This window comes from Heloderma suspectum, chromosome 1 (assembly GCF_057233095.1).
Source record: "Heloderma suspectum isolate Gila_16-S chromosome 1, 16-S_ref, whole genome shotgun sequence".
NCBI lineage: Eukaryota > Metazoa > Chordata > Lepidosauria > Squamata > Helodermatidae > Heloderma > Heloderma suspectum.
In genome coordinates, this window is record NC_139458.1 from 15266526 (window position 1) to 15292135 (window position 25610).

Consider the following 25610-nt stretch of genomic DNA (forward strand, 5'->3'; position numbering starts at 1 on the left):
GAGGGTGCCTCCCCGTTCTGGCTGTTCCCGCTCTGAATCTGAGCTGCCAGACATCTCCACGCGCTCAGATTCATTCCTGACACAACTGTCATCTAACTTTACTGTGTTGATATGTCGCAGTTCAAAAGGTTCAAGAACTGGCCGTCAAATTTTCTCCTGTCATTGAGTCTATAAGAAAGACTAACAACAGAATATTCAAAATATATATTTAAGCTAAACGTTCTGGCTTAAAATATTTTTGAATATTCTATCTTTCTTAAACAGTTTACCTTAAGGTTGACTGCATCCACAGTGGATCCAGAGCCTCCTTGTTGCTTTGCTGTTGTGCCACTTTACACCAACCTCTCTCTCTGTGTGTCTTGCAGAAGCTCTGAATTGAGACACAGATTTGGCTGTCAGTTGAACAGCAATAGTGTTTGTGTGCATATCTAAGAGGTTTACCTTAGTGCAGCAACCATGCCCCGCAGTTTCTCACTCTTAGATTAGCAGGAGATATGTACAATCTCTGTTTTCCAGCTCCCAACCATTGTTTCGAAGTAGGATATTTTTCAAGACTTGTCAGCGCCTTTAGCGCACAAAGTAAAACGTAGTTAAACTCGCATTGAACCGACCCGGGCGGAAGGTTTCCATAGTTTTGTCAAGTTTCAACATAATGAAACCTAAACCTGCTCTCTTGCTTCGGCCTCTCTGCAGGCAACTTACAAACGGCAACAAAGCAAAACCTTTAGAGTTCTCCATGTTCCTCCTCTTGTAGTAACTCGGTCCTCTCAAAAGCAACTGGCATGAATATTTCAGAATTCCAAAGCCGGTCATGAATAGAGTTCTACACCTGCAGTAGTCAACTTAAAATGAATTCATCGCTACTGTAAATGTCAGAGAAGGGACCCTTTTTCCTCTATTAAGAAGGTGACCACCTCACATGCAACCATTTCCTATAGGAAAATTGCATTGTTGCATGACATGCACAAAAGTCTATTTAACTGTATGTACAAGCAGTAGGAAGTCTCAGTTGGGCAGCAGCTTATCATCTGACAGTGTACATCTGGTCTAAGCATTTTTTTTAAATTGGGTGATATTCTTATTCATCACATGAGAATCAGCCTAAAAGAACAAGCTGTTTAAAATGGAGATTTCTTTTTTTAAAAGGTGTAAAGATTTAACTCACTTATGCAGCCTTCCCCAATCTGGGGCCCTCCAGATGTTTTGGATTACAACTCCCAGCATTCCTGACCATTGGCGCTGAGCAGGGGGTTGGGCTCGATGGCCTTGTAGGCCCCTTCCAACCCTACTATTCTATGATTCTATGGCCATGGTGGCTGGGGCTGATGGGAGTTGAAGTCCAAAACATCTGGAGAGCACCAGGTTGGGGAAGGCTGCATTAATAGAACAACAAATGTATAGGCAAACTTTCAGTCATTTTTATAAGCTAGCATATGAAACATATACAATATTGCTTCTTTTACTGGAAGCTAGCAAAGTGTTCCTGGATATCAGCTGCGTAACTTAGAAAAGTGAAAGGCTTCCACTGCTACCAAAAGGGTTCCAATAGAGGACACAGCTAAACTGTGTGCACTGTGCAGCCCAGCCTTAAATACTGGTGGTAATTCACTGTATGAGAATAGAGCAAGTTTTGCATCTCTCCCCCTTCTGCACCTCAGCAATTTTCAAAGTTGTAGCATGTACATATATGCAGTAGAAGGAAATGGCCCCCATTGACTTGCATGAGAGGAGGAGAAGGTGGGTGTGCATTGTGATGGGCTGTATAAGGGCAGGGGAGGCAATGGGGCTGTTCACATGGAACCATTCAACCCGCAATCAGGCTACATGACATCCAAACCCATAGGTTAATATTGGGTTAAACCCACAGTTAACCTACAATTAGCAATTAGGTTATCTGTGTGTTGTATAATCTTAGAAGGGGGCGTGGCTGTGAGGGGGCGTGGCTACGGCTGTCATGAAGGGGACCTGAACTTCTGAATTTGCCACTACACTACTGCCCACAGCTCCCATCATCCCTCACCATTAGCTTTGCTGGCTAGAGCTGATGGAAATTGTAGGCCAAGATATCTGGAGGGACCGCAGTGGCTTAGTGGTTAAGACGCTGAACTGCAGACCGGAAGGTCGGCAGGACAGCAGTTCGAGACCCGAGTGCCGCGTGATGGAGTAAGCTCCCATTTTCAGTCCCAGCTCCTGCCAACCTAGCAGTTCGAAAGCAAGAAATTGCAAGTAGATAAATAGGTACCGCTTCAGCGGGAAAGGTGACAGCGTTCCATGCACCTCAGTGTTCAGTCATGCCGGCCACATGACCACGGAAGCATCTTCAGACAGCGCTGGCTCTTCGGCTCAGAATGGAGATGAGCACCACACCCTAGAGTCGGACACGACTGGTTGGGGACACCTTTACCTTTTTTACAAGCTGCCCACCCGTGCTCTAGCCTATCTGGCAGATTCAAGAGATTCTGAGCTCTATTACCAAGGGCTCCTTCCTTCAGCCTAGCTCTAGACAAAAATAAAGTAAAAAGGAAGATTCTTTGGATTTACTTTCCCAAAGCCCGGGGAACACTAAATCTTACAAAAACCTTGTGAACTATACTTGGAACACAAGGGAGTCACTTAACAACTGTGCAGTCTTAGCACATGAGGAAAAATTTAGTGAGAAATTCTCTCTTTAAATAATGCAGCCAAATGTCAAGGTATAAAAAGAAATTTCTTTTGGGAAGTGGGGGGAGAAAGAAGGCCAGGCAACACTCACACAGAGTGCCAAATAAAAATCAATAATGTTAGTCTAAGCTAGTACACTTTACTTACATGAGTACGACCTTGGGCTTCAGAGCATGCACAGAGAGGGTTTTTTTATAGAGCACATGGTCTGAGAGAAATATTTGGACTCCTCGTTGGATGGTTCGAAGAAACAAAATCTGAGGTGATACTTGACCTATTTATGGGTATTTGAGGCCAATAAAAGCTGGCTCCTTGATGGAAATACTCTGTTCTTCTGACCAATTGTGAGAGAAGTTCCATTTCTGATGTAAGTGATCTAGCTAGCCAATCAGACATAATTTAGAGGTTGATTCCACCTGTTTAATGACACTGAACTTACATTATAAAACAGCCTGCCAGTTCAGACAAGACGGGTTATTGTGAAAAGGAGATTCACCCAAGGATACCTGTTTGTGAACAAAAGTCAGGGTATCTGTCTATAGCAAGCTTCCAAAACAAGTGTGCAGGTTCCAGACATTCTAAGGGATAATTTACTCAGTTTTGCAGTGGCATATAGGGATATAGAACATTGGCTATTGGGAATTATAGAAATAACAACAACAACATTCATCACCCCACCACAAAATGCTTTTTCTGAGGAACAATCAATCTGCAAGTAGAAGAAACTCCCAACCAGAGCTCTGAACATGTGCAGGCCCAAGAGATTTTGTAGCCTGAAGCAGAGCCCAAACATTACCTACCCAACCCAAAGCTAGAGCCAACATACTTTAAAATGCCTTGCTGCACCATTTGGACACTAATTTATTTGTTTATTTATGTTGTTTATATGCTCCTCAAGTAACAAATGTTCTATGGGTGGATTACAGTAAAAGTAAAAAAATTACGTGCAAAATTAAAACCATAAAATCCAAATATAGCATAAAACCAGCCACTGACAGTAAAGCAATGAAATGAAACTCACAAGTAATTCACACCATCTATCCTTCCCTCTCAGTTCTGCCTGAAGCAGATTGCTTCACCCTGCTGCATGGCAGTCAGCCCTCCAGCGAACCACCTACAGCAAGGAAAAGCAGAAAGTAGATCTCCAAATGTTTTGGACTTCAATTCCCAGTTTTCCTGGCCATTGGCCATGCTGGCAGGGGCTTCTGGGAGTCAAAGTCCCAACATCTAGAGGTGTACCCTCCCACACCTAATGCGTGGTATGGCAATCTGGTGCCCTCCAGTCCAACAGCATAAGATAATGGGAGTTGTAATCCAAAGCTTCTAGAGGTACCCAGGTTGCCTACCCCTGACCTAGAGAGATAGGTCTAGCCCATTTCTTATAGGATCGTATGAAGTAGCTCATGTCAAAAGAGCCTGGCTACAACAAGGACACTGCTGGATGAACAGGCAATCTGTTCCTCTAAAACATCATTCCCCAACACAGTGCTCTCCATGTTTTTGACTACAACTCCCATCAGCCACAGCCAACATGGCCAATGATCAGGAATCCTGGGAGCTGTAGTCCAAACCATCCGGAGCACACCAAGTTGGGGAAAGCTTCTCCAAAAGGTACACAGGAATTGTTTTAGGCTGATAAAAATAGCAAAGAAATTAAAGGAAAATTGCTTGTCTCTTTTTCCACACAGGCACAGCTCAGTTTACTTAAAGCAGAATTATTATGCTCTGTGCTGATAAGATATCCTCTTTTGATGAGAGGAAAAAAGCCTTAGGAAAACAATGTATGTTGAATAGGTCTGAGAAGCCTAGATGTAAACAAATATTTAGCACAGATAGCTGTAGACTGAGAACGTACTTGATCGCCACAGGATGAAGGGCACATCCCGCAAATCCAGGAAAAGCTTGCCTTCTTTTTAACTCAGGCCATGACCTCTTGTCTCCTTCCAACAATGCATGGTTTGGTTTGGTTTTATTCTGAGTATCCAAGTCATATGCTGTTGACATGAAAGCACCGACAGCATTAGAACAAGAGGCTGGGTTTCCAAGCATTCTCTGTGTCTTGCATCACACAATGTGTACAGTTAACGGGTTTTCTGCACACTTTAGTTTATGAATGAGGTTGCTGGAAGATGGGGACTTCAGGGATTAGCAGGCCAGATAAATACTCATTAAAAATATACATTTATTTCAGAAAATTTCTATACCACTTTTCATTTAAGACATAAATCCCAAAGCAATTCACAAGGGAAAATCATGATAAAATGCAAGAAAACCAGTCAATAAAGCATGAAAGCTGTAATAAAACAGATATTCCATTGAAATAACCAAGGATAGCTGGCAATGCCAGCAGTCATTAAAACGTCTGGGTAAACAAATGTTTTAATTATCAGCAGAAAGACTCCATACGACGAGCCTTCCTGATCTCCATAGGGAGATCATTCCACAGGGTGGGTGACACAATGGAGAAGGGTCTCCTCCACATCACAACCAAGAGGCCACCTTGAGTGCCATCTTTCTTGGTAGAAAGGTGAGGTACAAATCAAATCAATCAATCAATAAGTGAGCATCATAGGCCACGGTATAGAACGCGAGGCATTCCCCTCAGAACATAAAGACTGGTGCGGCCTATACTGAAGGAAGTGGTCGCTTAGGGCACGATCGTATTGATTGCATCCTTGATGACTGGAAGCCCCCAAACTCAGAGGCGTCCGATCATCCAGTGAAAAGCGAGAGGAGTGGCGGAGGTGACCTTTGCCTCCCTAGCCTCCTGCCCTGCAGATTTTGCTAGACAGGCTTTTAGCCCATCTAGCAAGGGTACTTCAGAGGAGAAGGAAGCTGGATATCTCATATCCTGGCCTCTCCAATCTCCTCCCCACCCTGCCCAACAGAACACCCCCTTTCCTCCTGCTCCGAGGTTGCTTTTCTGACCTTGGTGGGCAGCCGGTTGGGTTCTTCCCACACCGGCTGCGAGGGGGTAGGGGGGGCGGATCAGATCTCTGACTCCCCCTTCCGAAGCCAGAGTGCTGTCTCCAACCTCAGGAGGAGGAATTGGAACTATTCTATGGTCCCTGGGACACCTGCTTTCTTTGATATTAATGCAATTCCTTAGTCATGATTGGCCACTACTTGATTTGCACAGCCTGTATCCAGTGGATATAAAGATATGAAACTGCCTCATCTTGAATGAGAAAATGTAGTCCAAAATTGTCTACTCTGAACGGCGGCAGCTCTCCAATGTCCCAGACTCACTACTTTCACAGCCTTGCTGAGATGCCGGGGGTTGAACTTGGGTTCTTATGCATGTAAAGTCTGTTTTCAGGATCCTGTTTTCAGGATCTCTTCTCAATCATCCCAGAGTGCAGGACACAGACTACTGGGCTCAAGCTACAGGAAGCCAGATTCCGGCTGAACATCAGGAAAAACTTCCTGACTGTTAGAGCCATATGCTAATGGAACCAACTACCCAGGGAGGTAGTGGGCTCTCCCACACTGGAGGCATTCAAGACGAGGCTGGACAGCCATCTGTCAGGGATGCTGTGACCTGAATTGAGCAGGGGGTTGACTCGACAGTCTTATAGGCCCCTTCCAACCCTACTATTCTATGATTCTACCATTGAGCTACAGCAGCCTTCCCCAACCTGGCGCACTCCAGATGTGTTGGGACTACAATTCCCATCATCCCCACCCAGCAGTGACCCATTGGTGGGAGCTATGGATTCATCCCCAAATGAATATTTACAGCTCAGTCCTAAATACATATATTCAAAATATTTACTATATTTTTGATCCACCCAATAACAAGCATTCTCTTGTTACATTGCCTTTAAGTGTACACTATCGACCTCAGCTGTCGACCATGAGGATCAACCTCTCCTATAAACAAGGACTACCTGAAATGGGTAACTGGATTACTCACCCATTGGGATCACTGGCTTTTCTTTCGGGACAAATACCACCCGCTAGGAGTTCTGAATTGGGACCATGTCAGGGACAAATGGTTAAAGGCCTTTTCACACAAACCACAGCCCTGATCTGAGTTGGGGAGCCTGCCAGGGCCATTCACATCATTGACTTCAAATCTAGTTTGGCCAGATTTTCTAGTGACATTGTGCTTTGGAACCTGCAGCGGAATCTGGTATTGTTAAATCCTGATATAACTACAGTCAGCTGAATGCTGCATCTACATTTTATTTGCTGGAATTAATTTAGGTTTTCAAATCTTCAATTGCACCTATATTTTTGGATTTTCAGTATTTCGGAGGGCGGGGGAGGGGTATAGTTCCTTATAGTTTATACAACTTTTTCAATATTTACACATTGCATTTTCTTTTGTTTAATTACTTTTTGCAAGTTCTTGTTGCACCATTTACATCCAACACAATTGAGGGAGCAGGGAGAGGTTTTGTGTGTGTGTGTGCATGTATGGGTGTTTTTGCAATATATACAAAAATCTTTTAGCATACACTCTTGCTGAAAGCTCTTTGAGGTCACATCATAGGGAGGATAAGCACAATAAAGATTACAAAAGGATGACAAGCCTTCAATATAGACGTTGGGGAAGTATTCCAGAAGGGTTTTTTCCCCTTCTGCTTGGATAAGCACTGCTTGCAAAGCATAAATCGGAGACTGGGCCTTACAGTGAATGATTTAGCACTAGATGGGTTCCACACAAACAGGACACAACAGGAAATGCCCTTCCAGCCATCATCCGCTGTGGCAATGAACAACTTGCAATAAATCACACAATAAAGGAAGTTCCTTGACTGTGTACAAAGCCCTGCCCCAGAATCAAGATCTTCTACAAACGATTTTGTTCCTCTGGCTTATGGCACCCAGTATCAGCAGTAGTTCATTCAGATGTTTAAACAACTGCTTTGGTTCCCCTCATGGCTCCACTCCAGAATCAAAGCTGCATGGAGAAATGTTTGCAAGATACAGTTGTACGTGACGGCTGCCATCTCCTGGACCACGATGCATGGTGGACAGTTCTTACTAACAATGTGCGCCCTTCTTGGAAAAACACACAAACAGTATCTCCATTTCCATTCCTTTACAATGCAGTCTTATGGTTAGGAATTTGGAGGGGTGGGGGGATGTGTTTGGATGTGCAGAGAGGTAAGGGGTGAAGTTGGTAAGGAAAGCTTGGTTACAGAGCCAGATATACTGGCTCTGACTGCAACCACTTGGGGGGCAACATCATCAGCTGCCACATTATAATCCCAAACCCTCTCTAAGGAGTGCTGTTTCCTAACTCATGTTGCCCCATCTTCAATATGGGGGTCCTCTGGTAAAAGGCCATTTAACATCAGCTGAATTTTATTATTGACAATTCCACTACTATGGCCTAGAGTATGACAAGTGGAACTTGGGCTTACACTCCAGTAATAGCTGGTATAGCATAGTGGGGAACAGTCCCAGAGTTCAAATCACCACTTGTGTGACCTGGGAGAAGGGAGAGCTAGAGATAACATAATTGTCAGTGGCTAATGGGACACTTGGGTGTCCAGGGGTCCATCTCCTTGCACGTTGGGGAGGGAGGGAGGTAATGTAAAAGGGGTGTGAGCTAGCTTTCTTTTAATTTTGAGAGCCAGTGCGGTGTAGTGGTTAGAGCGCGGGACTGGCACTCAGGAGACCTGGGTTCAATTCCCCACTAGGCCATGAAGCTCACTGGGTGACTTTAGGCCAGTCACTGACTCTCAGCCTGACCTACCTCACAGGGTTATTGAGAGGATAAAATGGAGAGGAGGACCACGTACACCATGTTGGGCTCCTTGGAGGAAAAGGTGGGATATAAATTAAACAAATATAGCTCTGAATTACAAGAATTGCTTTCAGCTTCAGTACTAAAAGTTCAACATCTATTTTTGTTGTTGTTCAGTCGTGTCCAACTCTTCGTGACCCCATGGACCATAGCACGCCAGGCCTTCCTGTTCTCCGCTGTCTCCTGGAGTGTGCTCAAGTTCATATTCATTGCATCGGTGATGCTGTCTAGCCATCTCATCCTCTGCCGTCCCCTTCTCCTTTTGCCTTCAGTCTTTCCCAGCATCAGGGTCTTTTCCAGAGAGTTTTCTCTTCGCATTAGGTGGCCAAAATATTTGAGCTTCAGCTTCAGTATCTGTCCTTCCAATGAGCACTCAGGGTTGATTTCCTTTAGGATTGACTGATTTGACCTCCTTGCAGTCCAGGGGACTCGTAAGAGTCTTCTCCAGCACCACAGTTCGAAAGCATCAATTCTTCGGCGCTCATCTATAGCCGTCCTCAATTTGGTGCCCTACAGAACTTTTGGACTTCAAGTTCCCATGAGTGCCAGCAGCATGGGGAACACTCAGGAATGTGGCGCGGGGGGGTCGAAAACATCCAGAGGGCACCAATTTGGGAAAGGCTGATATATAGCTTAGACTCTATACACTTATTATAGCTGTTGTCTATACAAGTGCATCACAATACTTTAATAAAGGTTTGTACATAGCATTGTCCTCAAAGCTTGTTTACTTCCACTGATTAGATGTCACGTTTGCACTTATTTTAAAAATTAATTTACAATGATCAAACATGAAACAATACTTTTGAGATTGTTTGTCTTAGAGAAACGATGAGTGAGGGGAGACATGAGAGAGGTCTACAGAAGTATGCATGGTGTGGAGAAAGTGGATAGGGAGACATTTTTCTCCCTGTCTCATAATACCCATGAAGCTGATTGGTGGGAGATTCAGGACAGATAAAAGGAAGGACTTCTTCACAAAGCACATAGTTAAACTATGGAATTCATTTCCACAAGAGGTAGTAATGGCCACCAATTTGGATAGCTTTATAAGGGGATTTGACAAATCCATGGTGGATAAGGCCATCAATGGGTATTAGTCCTGTTGCCTCTATGCTACCTCCAGTATCAGAGACTGTGTGATATGTAAACCAGTTGCTGAGAACATGAGCAGGAAGGTGCTGTTGCATTCATGTCCTACTTGTGGATTTTCCACAGGCAGCTGGTTGGCCAGTGTGAACAGAACGCTGGAGTAGAAGGACCATTGGTCTGATCCAGCGTGGCGGTTCTTATGAGACAGATTAAGATTGACTGATTGATATTTTATCTGGCCTTAACCTAGCAGTTCTGTTTTCCCCACTCAAAATGCAACATGATTGCCAAAGAAAGTTAAAAAGCAGCTACAAATCTGATGCCATTTAAAAGCTGACAAGTCAAGCAGATGGAGTTGCTTGAAAGGATCCAATGTGTGGTGGACTCCGATACCACCATGTTCTTGACAAGTGGTGAAATTGTGTTTGCTGTACGCATGGCACTAGCAGAGTTCATCATACAACGTGCAACCTTCCACATGGCTGGTTCTATGAAGATGTCACCATATGGGTAAGAAAAGAAAAATGCCTTTTAATTCCACCCACAAGCATGCTAAAACACACATTCCTTAATGGAGATGAATTTAGGCTAAAAAAATCTTTTTTTAAGCTTCTTAAATATAAGAGAAGTAGCAACAAGCTTTTTACTTTACTCTTATTTTATTTTTCCCAACCAGAGGGATACTTCATAGTTGTGTACTTAACATCCTTCATCCTTCCAAAACCAAGACTTTGGTTATAAACCAAACAAGATTCCAAATTTCACAAAATTGAGGGGGGTGGAGGAGGAAGAGATGAGTGTTTTGAGGCATTATTTTGCCAGTAATGCCTCTTTTTATTGTAGTTTAGTTTTTTCGTGTTTTGGAGTTTGTTTTAGAAGCTCTTCTCTTCAGCCCGAACCTTCCAGCCGCTCCTGTCATCTCTCTCTTTTGAAATAAATAACAATAAAATTTAGGCTGTAGGAATAAGGAGAAAAACATTTAAAACAATGTTGCCACAAGTAAAAATGATACCCTTTTATTTGTTTGGTAGGTCTCTCATATTGAGGCACCACCTCTAAGCACGCTTGGGCTGAATCTACACATAGCAATTCCACCGTTATCATACTGCAATGATAACTATTGGTGCACATGATGCCAATAGGCACCAAAAGTTATCACTGCAGTATGAGAATGGCATAACTGCTATGTGTAGATTCAGCTTTACATGGACGGCATGGCCCCACTGGCACTGATAGGGCATTTTCCATGTAAACATACTGAGGATCAAAGGTGTGCAGATCACACACCTGCAAATAGTTCAGGCATTCCAAGAAGTATTGCAGCTTTTATAAAGGTCAACCCTTAGAAGTGGAAACACTCATTCATTATGGCAATCCGTGCTTAATGAAATGGACTCTGGTCCATAAAAGCTTATGCCACGTGCTACAGTTTTTGTTGCAATACACTAACACAGCTATCCCTCTAGAACTTCCTTCCTCTACCCAGTTGCCCTCCAGATGTGTTGGACTACAACTTCTATCATCCCCAGCCAGCATGGCCATGCAGGTTGCTTAAGGAAGGCTGCTTAAGACACATACACAAATGGATATCTCTTGTCCCCACCTCTTCACAAAAATGATCATTTTTTCTTGCTGTTGAAATAGTTTTGGTGGACTCTCACTCGCTGATGAACAGAGGAAGCGGCTTTCATAGAGGTCTTCTTTCCAAAGACTTTTCCCACAGCTCCAGTTTTCCATAGCAACAACTGTGCATCCTCTCCGCCAGTCAACAAAGAATTATCTTCCTTGTTCCAGCAGAAAGAGCGGACGGTAGCAGAGTGTCCACCTTGAAGGGCTCCCACAGCATTCAGACCATCCGCACAGCAATCCATGAAACAGAGGCTTCCCGTTGACGTCCCTCCGACAACAAACAACTTGCCCAACTTTTCGTGATACAAACCACCAATTAAGTAGTCCAGTTTGGTATTTTCTACGCTGACTACTTCCCTGGCATCTGGAATATGCAACAACGTAAATGGCTGTTCAGTATCTAGCTGGGTAAGATCCCACCAACAAAATCCTTCATCGTGCGTCAGGCAATAGACCTGCTGACAATCTTTTCCAGCCCATCCAATAAAGCTTACTGAGGAATCAGAGTTACAAGTTGAAAGCAAAGCATCATCTTCGTTGTCCTTGTTAATGTCAAACACGTTCACCAATCCATCAGTTGACCCTGAAACGACCAAGTTTGGTTTGGTGGGATGAAAACATATTTTAGTAATATCATCATTGTGGGACTCTGAATAGACGCCCAGGGGCCCTTTGCTGGAAGATGCACTGCTTGTGCAGCCTCTGGCATCCCAGAATGCTATGAATGCATCCTCTTCCACTTTCTCTGTGCCAGCACATACTATGAGGTCGTTGCAGTTTATATCAACGCTAATGAAGACATTTGAAGGATAGCCACAAAACAACCGTACAGGCTCTACAGTAGCTAAACGATTATCCCAACATTTCACTGTTCCATCACTGCAGGCTGAAAACAACACACCTTCACACGCATGTGCAAATCTGACACCACTGAGCAATCCAGGCTGGTTGTTATATTCCCGTAGCAAACATAATGTCTCTCTATTGTAAACTCCAATTGATTTATTGGAACAGGAAACAGCCACTAAATGGCTCCCTGCTCCTCTTGAAATATCTATGTCCAATAAGTAAGTTGGGTCGTCTGTTAGCACGCACCGTTTTGCTATTTGGAGACTGGAAAATTGCTCTTTGATCTTCTCCATAGCAACTGGGACTAAAACGGCATCCAAAAAAAGGTAGATGTCTGCAATAAATAAACAGACTAAATTAAATCATATTCCCATTGTTAACCATTTCAACATGCAAAAGGTTTTGCACTTCTAGTCTCACTTATCCTCTAAATGTAATAATTTAGATCTGGGCAGGACTGGCCCTACCATTAGACAGACTGGGGCAGTGCCTCAGGCAGCAGATGCTGGGGGGCAGTGGTGGCAGCCTCCCAGTCCCTCCTGAAATCCCTTGCTGTTTTCCTCAGATGGAGGAGGACAGAGCTGAGTATGCCACACAACCTATCCTGGGGCCCCTAAACTATCAGGTGTGGTGGTGGAGGACACTATCCAATCGCCAGTATTGAAGTAAGATTCACCTGCCAGTCCAGTTGGCTTCTGTACGTGGAAGTGGGCACCATCTTGTCTCAGGGAGCAAAATGTCTTGGGCCAGCCCTCGATATGGGATGGCCAACTTCTCTATACTCGGGAGCCACTCATTATCCAGAAAGTGGTTTGGGGATTAGAGGGTACAGTTTGCTCTGGAAACTGATCTCTTCAAGATCCATAATAAAGTGGGCACCATCCAGCAGTTTTGAGCACATATTCTCTGGCATTACATAGACAAATACAAAAGAGACACATATTAACACATTTGTTGTGTGATCTCTTTCTTTTTTCCTTATGAGTGGGCAAACTTTTACCACAGCTTGCATGAAGTAGGATAAACCCTTTAGGAGCCAGATAAAATGGCTTCAGGGGCAGAGTTGGCTCACAGCCTGCATGCTGGCCATCCCTACTTTATTTAAGGCATTTATATCCCACATTTTACAAGATGGCTCGCAACCAAATAATCATAAATATTAAAGAATGTAAGAAGAGTCCTGCTACATCAGGCGAACGGCCTATCTAATCTCAACATCTGTTCCCACAGTAGCCAACCAGATACTTAGGGGAAACCCACAAGCAGAACATGAGGGCAGTAGCACCCTCCAGCTTATGCCTCCCAGCAACTGGTAATTCAGATGCATGATGCCTGCTATTAGAGGAAGTAATATATGGCTGTCAAGGTTATGACCTGGATGCCCTGAGCAGCTCCTAAGGATCTCTTGCCTCCTTAAGAGTCCCACTTTCCTTCTTCTAAACTTCCCTTTCCCACAACGTGGGGTTTAGGCTGTAGACGTGGGTGCCTGACACTTCAGACACAGGGTTTAACCACAACAGTTTACTAGTAGATTTAAAGCAAACAAATTACAACTAAAGGTATTTACACAATAGAGCTGAGTGATACAAAAGGCATTAAAAGAAAAAAAAGTTGCAAAACACAAGTTTCTTTACCCTAGCTGTCCTCAGACTTTGCTAGGCTGCTTCTTCCTGCTCACTCCTCAGACTCTGCTCTCACTTCAGGCTCTGGCTGTCTCTGCTCTTACTGGCTCTCTTACTCTCTTTATATACCCTCCTCCCTCAAAACTGAAAGTACTGCTTCAAACCTGAAGAAATTAAACTTAGGTAGAGAAACAAAACTGACACTTAACTGGAGAAATGAAACTATTCCTCTCAGGGTTACCCCCTCCCAACAGAAAACTCCAGGCCTGACCTTTTTTTTCCTTTTGCCTCTGTAGGCCTCAAACCTTCACAATGGCAATATCCATTGATAGCCTTATCTTGCATACATAAAAAATACACAGAACACCAAAGTAACAATAAAATGAATACAAGCAAAATCCGCATCATGAAAACTTATTGTTCATTAAAAGCTGACATTAATAAAACTGAGTTGGTCTGGCACCGAAAACTCCAGAATAGGCATCAGGCAGGCTTCTCTGGCGAAGGGGCTCCATAAACGGGGCACCACCACAGAAAAAAGCACTTATTACTAATATTCATTTATTTATATCCCACCGTTCAGGACCCAGTTGTCTTCCGCCTAGAATTGAGATGGACTTGATCATGGCTTTCCAGCAGATATGTTGTATCGCAGCTGGACAGGGTCTTAGATCTTGGTCTTTCCCACACCTCAAACTTAAAAAATATTCCATCCAGTGCACCACGCTGGTCCAGATCTTAACACTAAAGCTGTAATCCAACGCACACGGTTTTGGGTAAAATCCCGACTGACTTCAGTGGGACTTCCTTCTGAGTAAACACGTATTGGATCAAGCTGCAAACCAGATACCTATTAATTCAAATGTAGGACTACAGCAAGTTCTTCAGCAGCTGCTGTATTTTAAAGCACCTGTTCAGCAAAGAATTAGATAAATATTTCAGATCGTAATCCAGGGGAACCTGAATGAGTCTAAGTTCAGAAGCTGTACCCAAAATACATCCAGCTTGCTTTTTAAACTCAGAGGGTGTTTTTTGTTTTTAAAGAAGTTTACACAGGCCTTGTGGGAAATACTAACCTTTCCCATTGTACTCATTTAACAGAACTGAACTAATTGTGACATGGGTGTTCCTTTGGCATACAGACTGGCTAAGTGCAAAGTGTAAACACCAATAGATTTTCCTTCCCCTTTTGACAGCTAAAAGACTGATGTTACAACATTGGAATGATAAATGTTCACCACCTATAATGCAATGGATTGAAGACCTCATAACACTTTCAACATTTGAATGAGTAGTATATAGATGCCACCTGCGAATGGAAACTTACTTGGATGTTTGGTCTGCTTTTGTTGAAGTTTATGTATAATTCTTAGAAAGCCACATTTATTTATTTATGCGCATGCGAGCGCGCACACACACACACACACTGCATATGCATGTATTGAAATTGATATATTTAAATTTATGTAGCTACCATTTTTTCCTTTTTTCAAAGTTGTGTTCTGCATTTTTGAACATTTACAATAAAAAATTAATTATAAAAGTAGTTCACTGCCACCCATCCAGAAGATCTGTGTGCATATTTGAGCACACAGGGGGGCCCTGGATATGGCACAGAGACTTGCCCCAAAATTGGCCCAAGGAAATGGAAATCTGTGAAAGATAGGGTTCAAGCTATTTCAGTATATCGAAGTGCCTGATGTTTTACTTCGTTATCAACTCAAGGTTTTTTGAGACAATGGAGAATAGAGTATCAAACAGTTATTGAGGCTACTGAATTCATTACCAGTGAGCGATCCAACAGATCCAACAGATAACATCTAATAATGCCTTTGAATTCTATTATCCGGCCATACTGCTTGGTAATACTTTTTTTTTTTTCCTTTCAGGAGGTGTAAATGCCTGGCCTGTTGTTTTGCTGGCTAGAACATAATCTCCAGAAATACCTGCTCAGACACACAAACACATACAGCGAGGAAAAGCTTAATTCCAAAGTCACAAATAATCTCATTAAGCTATCTGCCTCAGTAATATCCTGTGACAAGGAGGTCCCCAGGTTAACTCTCTACATCAAAGGAACCCTTCAGCGCACAGCTGCAAGTGCTTTTAAAGCACTAAATATTGACATCTTGTGTAAACTCGTTTTCCACCAAGGAATATGAAATGGCAACGTTCCTTCTGGCCACCCAGCCAAAGAAACCTAAGCTGTTTTCAGCCTAACCAACCTAAATCGGTCCTTTAGGCTGTGCAAGCTATTAGCAACGTAATTACATAAACACTGCCCAGCTCCTAAATACCATTCAGTAGGCTAAGCTCTTCAAAAGGCACAGACTGGGGCCTGGGTTATATTTCCAGAGTGCAAAATGAAGTTACAGAAAACAATGCAGTCCCTTTTTATAGAATTAACAAATTTAGTATTTCCTGATTTGCAGCATCTTGCTAAAAACCTGGAACATTTCATTAGGCTACCATGGCCAAAAGAACACTTTCCCTACAGAATGCATTTAGCGCTGTGTAAAAGGCCGCTTGCCGGAGAATGATCTCAGCCAAGCATTTCCAAAGGTTGAAATACTGAGCCAATCTTAGGCTGAAACTAGACGGGGTAAGCGACGCACAGTTCTGAACTCCATCTTTCTCTCAAGACAGTAATGCAGAAGCAGAAAGAGGCTTACTTAACCCACCTACCTACCACCAGTTCTCCCCTACATTCCCAGCATTTTTATGCTGATTTTTTCCCCTCCAGCCAAGCTCCAAAACCGGAAAGCGCATAGCAGAGGGAAATGGCTGGGGGAGGCTTTTGCCGGGGGCGGGGGAGAGGAATCAGTGGGAGCAGGAAGGGTTAAGCACTCTCCCTCTTGCTGATTCTCCTCTGTAACCAGCATTCCTGTTCTTTCAGCAAACACAGATTTGTGAACGTGTTTGCTGAAATGATATCTAGTTCCACCCTTGGGCTAGAGCAGGGGTCCCCAACGCAATGCCCACGGGCGCCATGGCACCCGTCAGGACCTTCAACGGCACCCACAAAGCTCTCCACTCCCCGCCCCCAAATGGCAAAACAGAAGAGCGCCAGATTCTCCTTCCAGGGGGAGAAAGAGCAAAGCTAGAGGCTAGGAGCGGGCAGAAATGATGAGGTAAAGATGTGTGGGGAGAGAGAAATACTGAGGCTGGGGTCTAGGAAGAGAGAGAAAGAAGGCGGCGAGGGACAACGAAGGGAGAGAAATAGCAAGGCCAGAGTCTCGGAGTGGAGACAGAGAGAGACCAAGGGGAAAGGTCTGTGTGAGCAGAAGACTGGGCCAGGAAGGAACTCCTTCCATTTTCTCCTCCCTCCCAGCCTCTAGCCTCGCTATTTCCCTCCTTGACGGGCCAGGCCCCAATGGCAGCCATTATGTGACTAGCCACATCCTCCATGGGAGCCATTTTATGCTAGTGCCCACAGTGGTTTCTCAAATTCCAAAATGTGCCCACAGGTCCAAAAAGGTTAGGGAGTCCTGGTCTAGAGCAATGTTCCCCAACCTAGTGCCCTCTAGATGTTTTGGACTTCAACTCCCATCAGCCCCAGCCAGCACAGTTGGCACAAAATGGTCAGGAATGCTGGGAGTTGTAGTCCAATAGTCTGGAGGGCACCAGGTTGGGAAAGGCTGGTCTAGAACAACCTCCCCTGACCTGATGTCCTCCAGATGTTTTGGACTACAACTCAATCATCCCTGTATGTTGGGCAAGGAACCTTCTAGATCAAAGGGGGGGGGTGTAGAAATCAAATCAATAAATAACAAAGACAATTAATATTTCACAGATGCAAATAGGGGCAGCCTTGTGTACTTCTCACACCCATATCCTCATGCTATGGATCATGGCTTCAGAGTGTTTCCCCTTCGCCACCATGGTCCCCCAATTACACAAGGTCCTTTTCTGACTGACACCAAATTCATTTATTCTACCTGGAATATAGGAAACTGCCTTGTGTTTTATTTTGTTGACCTCATTATTTTTATGCCATCTTTCAGAGAGCAAAAAAGCTCTCTCAACGTAGCTCACAATCAACATCATAAAAGCAATTAAAATATACATAAAACATAAAAGAGTTTTAAGCAACATAAAACACACCCCAATTCAGCCCAGCGGTCCAAATCAAACAATATTTAGTCAGTCTCACATCATTTAAAATGGAGAGGAGAAACCATTAAAAATCAGAGCGTTGGTCCAGTTTCACACAAGGAGTCTTCCCAAGCCCACCCTGGAGATGTCGGGGATCGAACCTGGGCCCTTGCACATGCAAAATAAGCAGCTATGTGGCAGCTGTGAACCTGGGTGCTTCCCCATAGTTATAGCCTGACCAGCTCTCATTTAAGGGTAAGGAGGATGTTTGCTCTTTATACTAATTTTAGTATAAATATATACTAGAATGCCATAATTGTCCTACCACATGTCATCAATCTAGATGATGAGAACCAGTGTGGTGTAGTGGCTGGTGTTGGACTGGGAATCGGGAGATCCAGGGTCAAGTCCCCACTCAGCCATGGAAGTTCACTGGGTGACTTCGGGCCAGTCACAGACCCTCAGCCCAACCCACCTCACGGGGTGGTTGTTGTGAGGATAAAAAAGAGGAGGAGCAGGATTATGTACACCGCCTTGGGTTCCTTAAGGAGGAAAAATGGCGGGATAGAAATGTAATAAATAAATAAGAATAATCAACAGTTCAAAAGGGACCTCGCTGACTGCAGTGCAAGAGAATATGACAAGAAGTGATCTAGATGGTGCTTTATTTATGACAGCTAATACCCCACCTTGTGGGCCCAATGACAGGCCCCCAAAGAAGGTTAGGCCATGATCCTATGCATGCTTAGACAGAAAAAAGCCCTACAACTCCCAGCATTCCCCAGCCAGAATGTTGCTGTTGGCCTTTAGAGCCCTAAATGGCCAGGCACCAACCGGCCTCCTCCCATATGAACCTGCTCCAGATGTGTACCTAGTTTCTACTTGTCCTTTTGCCAGTGGAAATGCTGGGAACAACAGAGAGGGCCTTCTTCAATGGTGAGATAGTCTTGCAAGAAAGGTTTGTCTAGCCCCCTTTTAAATGGGCCCTTAAAGGCACAATCCTATGGATGTTTAGACAGGAAAAAAGTCCTACAAATCCCAGGGATGCTGGGATTAGTAGGACTTTTTTCTGTCTAAACATGCATATGACCGTGCCCTAGGGCTGCTTTATTCCAGTGGGCTTTTTTTTTTAAAGCAGAACCTCTGGGGTTTTTTGTTTGCTGTTGCCCATTATGGATTTTATAACGCCGTTTCCCCTGTTTTGGCTGGCTGGGAAATGCTGGGAGTTGTTGGACTTTTTCCGTCTAAACATGCATGGATAGGATTGCACCTTTACAAACTTCTTAAAAAAAAAAAAAGATTGAAAATGGGGGGTGGGGTCATACAGCACAATCCTATGCAAGTTTATTCTAGTTGGGTAGGAAAACTGAAATATGTTCTGGCAAGCAACAAGCCCTTTCGTAGTGCACTCCTATGCATGACTACACAGATGTAAGCCCTACCGAGTTAAATGGGACTTCCTCCCAGATAAGCAGATAAAAGACTGCAATCTGATTTTCCGCTACTATGACAGAATACAAAAACACTTGGGAGACCCTTTTTTCTCCCCACTTGGTATACTTGACTAGGAGACAGTATAGGCCATGTGGAAGCATGAAAGGTCAAAAGCACTGCAAATGCAAAAATGATGTTCAGTGGTCCTTTTCCCCCGCCCATTTAATTGTTAGATCAACTGTTATGAGGGCAACAAATCTCTCCGTAGAAAATCAGCCATTTTTTTGCCTCAGAATGCCGCAGACATAGCTTTGTTCCTGGGGGTGGGGAAGGCTACCAGGAGAATCCACCATGAGAAACTCTAGCAGGTAGCGAAAAGAAAGGAGAAAGAACTGTGAAGACAGTTAGAGAAATGTTAGCGAAAGTGGACAGGGACATACTTTTCTCCCTCTCTTGTAATACTAGATCCCGGGGTCACTCCATGAAGCTCACTGGTGGGAGATTCAGGACAGATAAAAGGACTTCTTCACTCAGCCCATAGTTAAACTATGGAATTCACTTCCACAAGATGTAGTCATGGCCACCAATTTTGATGGCTTAGAAGGGGGTTAGACAATTTCCTGGAGAAGGCTATCAATGGCTACTAGCCCTGATGGCTATATACTACCTCCAGCATCAGAGGCAGTATGCCTATGTACACCAGTTGCAGGGGAACATGGGCGGGAGGGTGCTGTTGCACTCAAGTCCTCCTTGTGGGTTTCCTGTGGGCAGCTGGTTGCCCGCTGTGTGAACAGAATGCTGGACTAGATGGACCCTTGCTCTGATCCAGCAGAGCTCTGCTTATGTTCTTAGAGGGTGTAGGAGTGAAATATACCTGCTTTAATTTAGAAGAAATGGTGTATTTCAACTTTGCCCAATTCTTCCTCAAGAGGTGTTACAGTCATCTGGGAAGACAGCAGGTTTGGAACTCTTCCAGGCTCCTATTGTACACCTTTTGTGTTTTATGTAAAAATTAATTTCCACATTTTCTGGAGCAATGTTTACACGTCCTTGCCATCAGAGGCCACCGCCTTTCGCAGGAAAGGGCAACATCCCACACAATGGGGTAATAACCTACGATGCTGCAATTTTGTCGACTGCCACATCTCATTAAGTCACATTACGGACATGCAGCAGAACATCATGTGGCGAAAGTGGAATCCCGGGTCTCGCTGGGGACGGCCAGCTGAAGGTTAAACAAACAATCTAGGCAGAAAGTCCAGGGTGTAGCTGGCGGCTCTTCCTCTTCACAAAGAGGAAGTCGCTGTGATACTTTAACGGGAGAGTCTGAATAAGAGGCAGGAGGAGTCCGGTTGCATTTATAGGAGAAATAGGAAATCACGATCTTCCTTGAACAATAGGAAAAATAAGAGCTGGGACACTTCCACAGGCAAAAACTGACAAGGCAGATCGGAAGGCTGCAAATCCAGGATCAGGTCTGGCGCCGCCACTTTCACACACTGACTCCGAGTTTCTTCATCGTCTTGAATCCTACTTCAGCTGGTCACCTGTGATTTATTCTCCCATATAACCAAGGTCTTCTAAGTGCCACGCTCAGGAACATGCGCTCTTCTGGGTCAGGTATCCAGCGGCCAAGGCCTGTGTGGCCCGCACAAACGTAACACAGGCACCCTGTGAACCACGCTTTGCAAATAGGGGGCCCACCTTGTGAATGCGTATTCCCAGTGGAGGCTAGTGGCCCCAATGTCAGTGGGGCAGTGAATCCACTCTGGGTTTCGGTCAGAACTCTAAAGGGTGTTCTGCTTCGCACCTTGGACAGCTCCTTTAGAGTTCTGACTGGTTCTGACTGAAACCCGGAGTGGATTCACCGCCCCACAGACATCGGAACCATCAGCCTCCGCTGCGTATTTCCTCCCTCTTCCCTTTCCTTCCCAGTATGAACCATGGTTTTGTGTTCTTATGCAAAATAGTGTGGAGTGTGTGTGTCATGGATAGACTCTGTAGTTTATTTGTTTATTTATTTATTTCATTTCTATATCACCCAATAGCCGAAGCTCTCTTCTAGTTCTTGGCACAGGCCTCCTTCTCAACCTTCAGACTAGAGAACTGGGGGGGTTAAATAGTATCCAGCTTTCTTTATCTTCCTCTGGCTCAACATGTGGTTATCTAGCCAACCACCTTAGCTCAATTGCCTCTAGGCCTTAAATGCTACTTCCAGCCCATCACCCTGCCTCCTTTCCAGTTCCTTTGTGGCCACCATAGATGACGAGATGAAGGAAGGCATCTCCATCTCCTGGCAATGAGGCCAGGGCTCTTCTGGTGTCGACCTCTGTGATGGACGGGGCCACACCCAGGGATCAACCAAAGTTGGGTGGCCTTGGCGTCCTCACCAGGATGTCCCCCAGCAGTTCATTGTCTTCTTCCAGTCTCAGCTCTAGTTGACACAAACCACAGCCTTTCCCTAACCATGGTTAGCAATGGTGGTTTGGAATGGTGGTTTGGGAGGATGCACGTGTAACGCAAAACCATGGTTAACTTTGAAAAAGGGAATGAATTGAGGGAAATTTGCTCCAGAGAGGAGGAGGAGGAAATATGTCACAGAAGCTGGCTTCCATTTTACAAACCATGGTTTGCAAGAAGAAGATGGTGCATTAATAATAGAAATACTCAGCGGGTCAGATGTTCTCCAAGGATTGCCCAGGTTGACTCTTCAATTACTATTTGAAAAACGCAATGCAAAGGACCATTATCTTTTGCCATACACTGAAGATGTTAAAGCACAGTGAAACTTTCCGTAACAGGCCTGGAAAATTGGCCCACGTGACTTTTAACATTATCAGAATACAGATAGGTTATTGCGATGTTCAGCATTTGACACACTAGTTATAAACATCATTTCTTAGGCTAAAGAGAGACCCGTGAGTCATTTTAATCCTACAAGGTTTTCAAAAATAGACCAGTGATTCAGAAATTACATTCTTCCTCCTCCTCTTTGAGAATCTTCTGGCAACAATGTGATTTTACAATGGTTCCCACAGCCACAAGGGCAATGTCATTGAGCTGTGCAACCACGGAAAAGCAAACCCCACAAAACACAGAGGTAGTTTCATATCTATATCAAGAATGGTTAAAGCCTGTCTGCAGCACACCACGCAAGACCACACAACACATATTCCCTTACATTCTCTCTCCTGCTCTCTCCCTCCAGCTCCTTCTGAATGTTTGCTAAAATCTTCTCTCCGGTTTCTATTATTATCACTTCACTTTCCTTTCTGCGTCTTCACATTGGCTTCTCGCTACTTTTGTGCATCTGTTCTAAGCTTCTAGTCCTTAAGTTTAAAGGTTCTTCCACCCTACTGACTACATCCAAAGACTGCACAGGTAGCTAGCCATCTTATATCAAGTCAGACCACTGGCCCATCTAGCTCTGTATGGTCCTCACTGACTGGTTGGTGGCTCTTCAGAGAAGGGCAAGGCTCTTTCTGGCCCTACCTGAAAACACCAGGGATTGAACCTGGTTCCTTTTGCATGCAAAGCATGCACTCTACCACTGAGCTCTGATCCTTCCTCTATCTCAGTTTACTGGAAGACACTTTACAGGGACACTCTAGTTCATGTGATCCTTGGCTACATGCCTCTTGGTGGAACAGGATTCCAGTAGCATTCAGATATTGGAATGAGCAAGTGTTTCTAAAGGTGAGGAGATCCCAAATTTTCATAAATTTAGGAATACAATATAGATGTGGCTCAGGCATAATGCTCAACTATGGTTTGTCATGATTTCTGAACCAACACCTTCAAATGAAACATGGTTTGCAAGCGGATATGAAACCTGGATCCAAAACCACAATCTGGGCAAACTGTGATTTGGCATTATATTTGAACTGCCCGGGGAGGTTGCTGTTTGAGCTAACGTCCAGGGATTGTCAGGGAAGGGGAAAACTGTACACAAGTCACGGCTTGCCTGTACATCTAGAGCACCAATTCCGGTTTAATATCTAAACTATAGTTAGTGCAAACCATGGTTTAATGTTATATCCAAACCAATCCTCAATTGCACTCAAGTGCCAACCCTCTAAACTAGCATTCCCCAATCTGGGGCCCTCCAAATGTTTAGGACTACAACTCCCATTAGCTTGAGCCAGCATAGCCAGTGCTCAGAGATTATGAGAGCTGCAGTCCAAAACTTCTGGAGGGCACCAGGCTGGGGGACCAGATTGATCTATATAACCTTAATCGGGAAACATTCAAGCACTATCTGCTGAAATGGTTACCCAAATGTTACGTATCAAACAAAGAAAAGCACATCCTACTTAGTTACAGCAAGCGTTCCCAACACAGTAAGTCACCAATACATGCCTCTAAAATTGCAGGTGTAGGCAGCAGGTCAGTGGAGAGAAAGCAAGCCTATCTTGAATGAAAGAGTGGGTGGAAGGAAGGAAATGCCTCTGAAGAAGAACTTCATAGATCAACAACCTGCTACAGGCCCTTTAAGAACAACAAGGAACCCTGGGTGAGGAGTACCTTTGCTCTCCCACCTGCCCACAGTCAGCTTTGCAGGGCCACCCAGAGGGTTTATGGAGCCTGGCGTAGGTGTGATGTTGGGGGCCCTGCTGCTGCTCCCTATAAGGACCCATGCACGTGTACAAAGCTGGAGGCCACCTGCAAGAATTATTGCAGGCATGGATGGCATTTGAAGAGCTAAGTGCTCAGAAACATTGCCTCAGAGTAAAGCTGGGTTCCACTGATTTTTAACTAGCACTAATGACATCAAAGTGGAAATTGAAAAAGAAACATACTTTCAAACTCACTGAAGGAAAATCTTTGTGTAGGTAGTACCCAAGCAACCTGTAGAGCCTCGAAAGAAGGGTTACAGACAGTTGCTTCTCGCCACCCCAGCTCACTGCAGACAGGACAGTCAAAAAACACAGCCACTGAGCCTAGCTTGACTCCCCCCTCAGCCCAGCTTGGCTCCCCACTCAGCTCAGCATCCTGGGCAACCACCCAGCTCACCCAGGCCTAAGGCCAGCCCTGGGAGTGAGCATCACTGGATGCCTCTGGTATCTGGGTAAGGCAGCAGGGGAACCCTTTTTCAGCTGAGGGCTGCACATCAGCAGTGAAAGCCCTTTTCTTTCTTTCTCTCTCTTTGCCACCCATCTCTCTGTGTGTGTGTGTGTGTGTGTGTGTCTCTGTCTCTCTCTCTCTCACTCACACACACACACACACACACACACTCTCATAAGGATTGTAAAGAGAGGAGAGGATTGACCCTTCCCTCTCCTGCAGTCCCGATGAAGATTACCTCCCTCCCGCATCTGCTATTAAGCTTTATTCCTAAGCTTCACTGCAGCACGGGGGGGGGGGGGGGAGAGATAGTCAGCAGGACTGCAGGGGGAGAACAAGGTTAACCCCCCCCCTCCCCAAGCTGATCGGCTGGGAACAGATGGGTGCCCCGCCCCCTGCTGATCAGCTGATCCCCACTAATCAGCAGGGCTCTACATCCATGCCATTCAGTCCCTGCAGCCTGCAAGGAGAGGCCAGGGGTCTGGTTGGAAAGGCCCTAAAGGCTAGGGCCAGCCAATTCCCATCCCTGGGGTAAGACAATGCAAGCCAGAACTACACCAGGGAGGTAAACTGTAGCACGCACCTGCCCTTTGTTCAAAGAGCTGATGCTGGGGTGTGGTTGGTATGAACGAGAGCCCCCAAAGTCCCCGGTTCGAGTCTTGCCTCAGCCAAGAGCTTACTAGACAGCATTAGGCAATCTGGTATGATATATACCAGAATAATATATATTAAACCTAGTGTAGTAAGACTACTACCCTGCACACTTGACGGGAACATGAGAAGGCCTTCTTGGTGGCTGCTCCCAGGCTCTGGAACACCCTGCCAAGGGAGCCCAGGCAAGCGCTATCGCTGTTTTCCTTCTGCCAGCAGGCAAACACCTTTTTATTCAGCCAGACTTTTGCCATCTAAGCTGATCTGCTGCCGAATTTGTTTTTTTAACTGCTGGGTACTTTTATTTATTTTTTTATTGGTGTGCTTTAATTTGCGTGTTTTTTTTGTTTTTATTTGATGTGCTTTGCCTTGATTTTTTTTAAGGGATGTGTTTAATGCTTTAATTATATCACTTTAATTTTTTTCGCTATTTTATCTTTAGCCACCTTGAGTGCTGTTCTAGTGGATAGGTGGGGGATAAATTTAATTAATAAATACAATAAATAAACTTAAGCAAAGTGACAAAGGGAGTGAGAAGGATGGGAAATAGCAAGCCCTATGATTTAACTCATGTTACTTGTTTATCCCCTCCTCCCAATAAAAGGCCTCCCTTCTCAATATGTCAGCATAACTTTAAATTGCATAATGAAAAAAAACCTGATCTTGGATGCTAAGTATTTCCACAAGAGCTGTTAATTGCCTTATTTAAAAACAAGCCCTTCAATTTTGTTGTGGATATGAGTACTCATAAA

General features: G+C 44.5%; 1 protein-coding gene across 8 annotated transcripts in view; it reads right to left on the reverse strand.

Annotated features, from left to right (window-relative positions):
- Positions 1–4513: 4513 nt before the first annotated feature.
- The window catches only part of WDR89 (WD repeat domain 89), a 45227-nt gene continuing 24130 nt past the window's right edge, over positions 4514–25610 (reverse strand). For 3 of the 8 annotated variants that reach the window (XM_084836842.1, XM_084836860.1, XM_084836850.1), the window contains exons 2-3: positions 12669–12898; positions 4514–12326 (exon numbers count right to left, since the gene is read on the reverse strand). In XM_084836842.1, the coding sequence (XP_084692968.1) occupies positions 11134–12285 (1152 nt within the window). In that variant the 5' untranslated portion in view covers positions 12286–12326; positions 12669–12898 and the 3' untranslated portion in view covers positions 4514–11133. The remainder of the gene's footprint in view (positions 12327–12668; positions 12899–25610) is intronic. The other 5 variants (XM_084836814.1, XM_084836838.1, XM_084836869.1 and 2 more) reach the window with 4 other exon arrangements.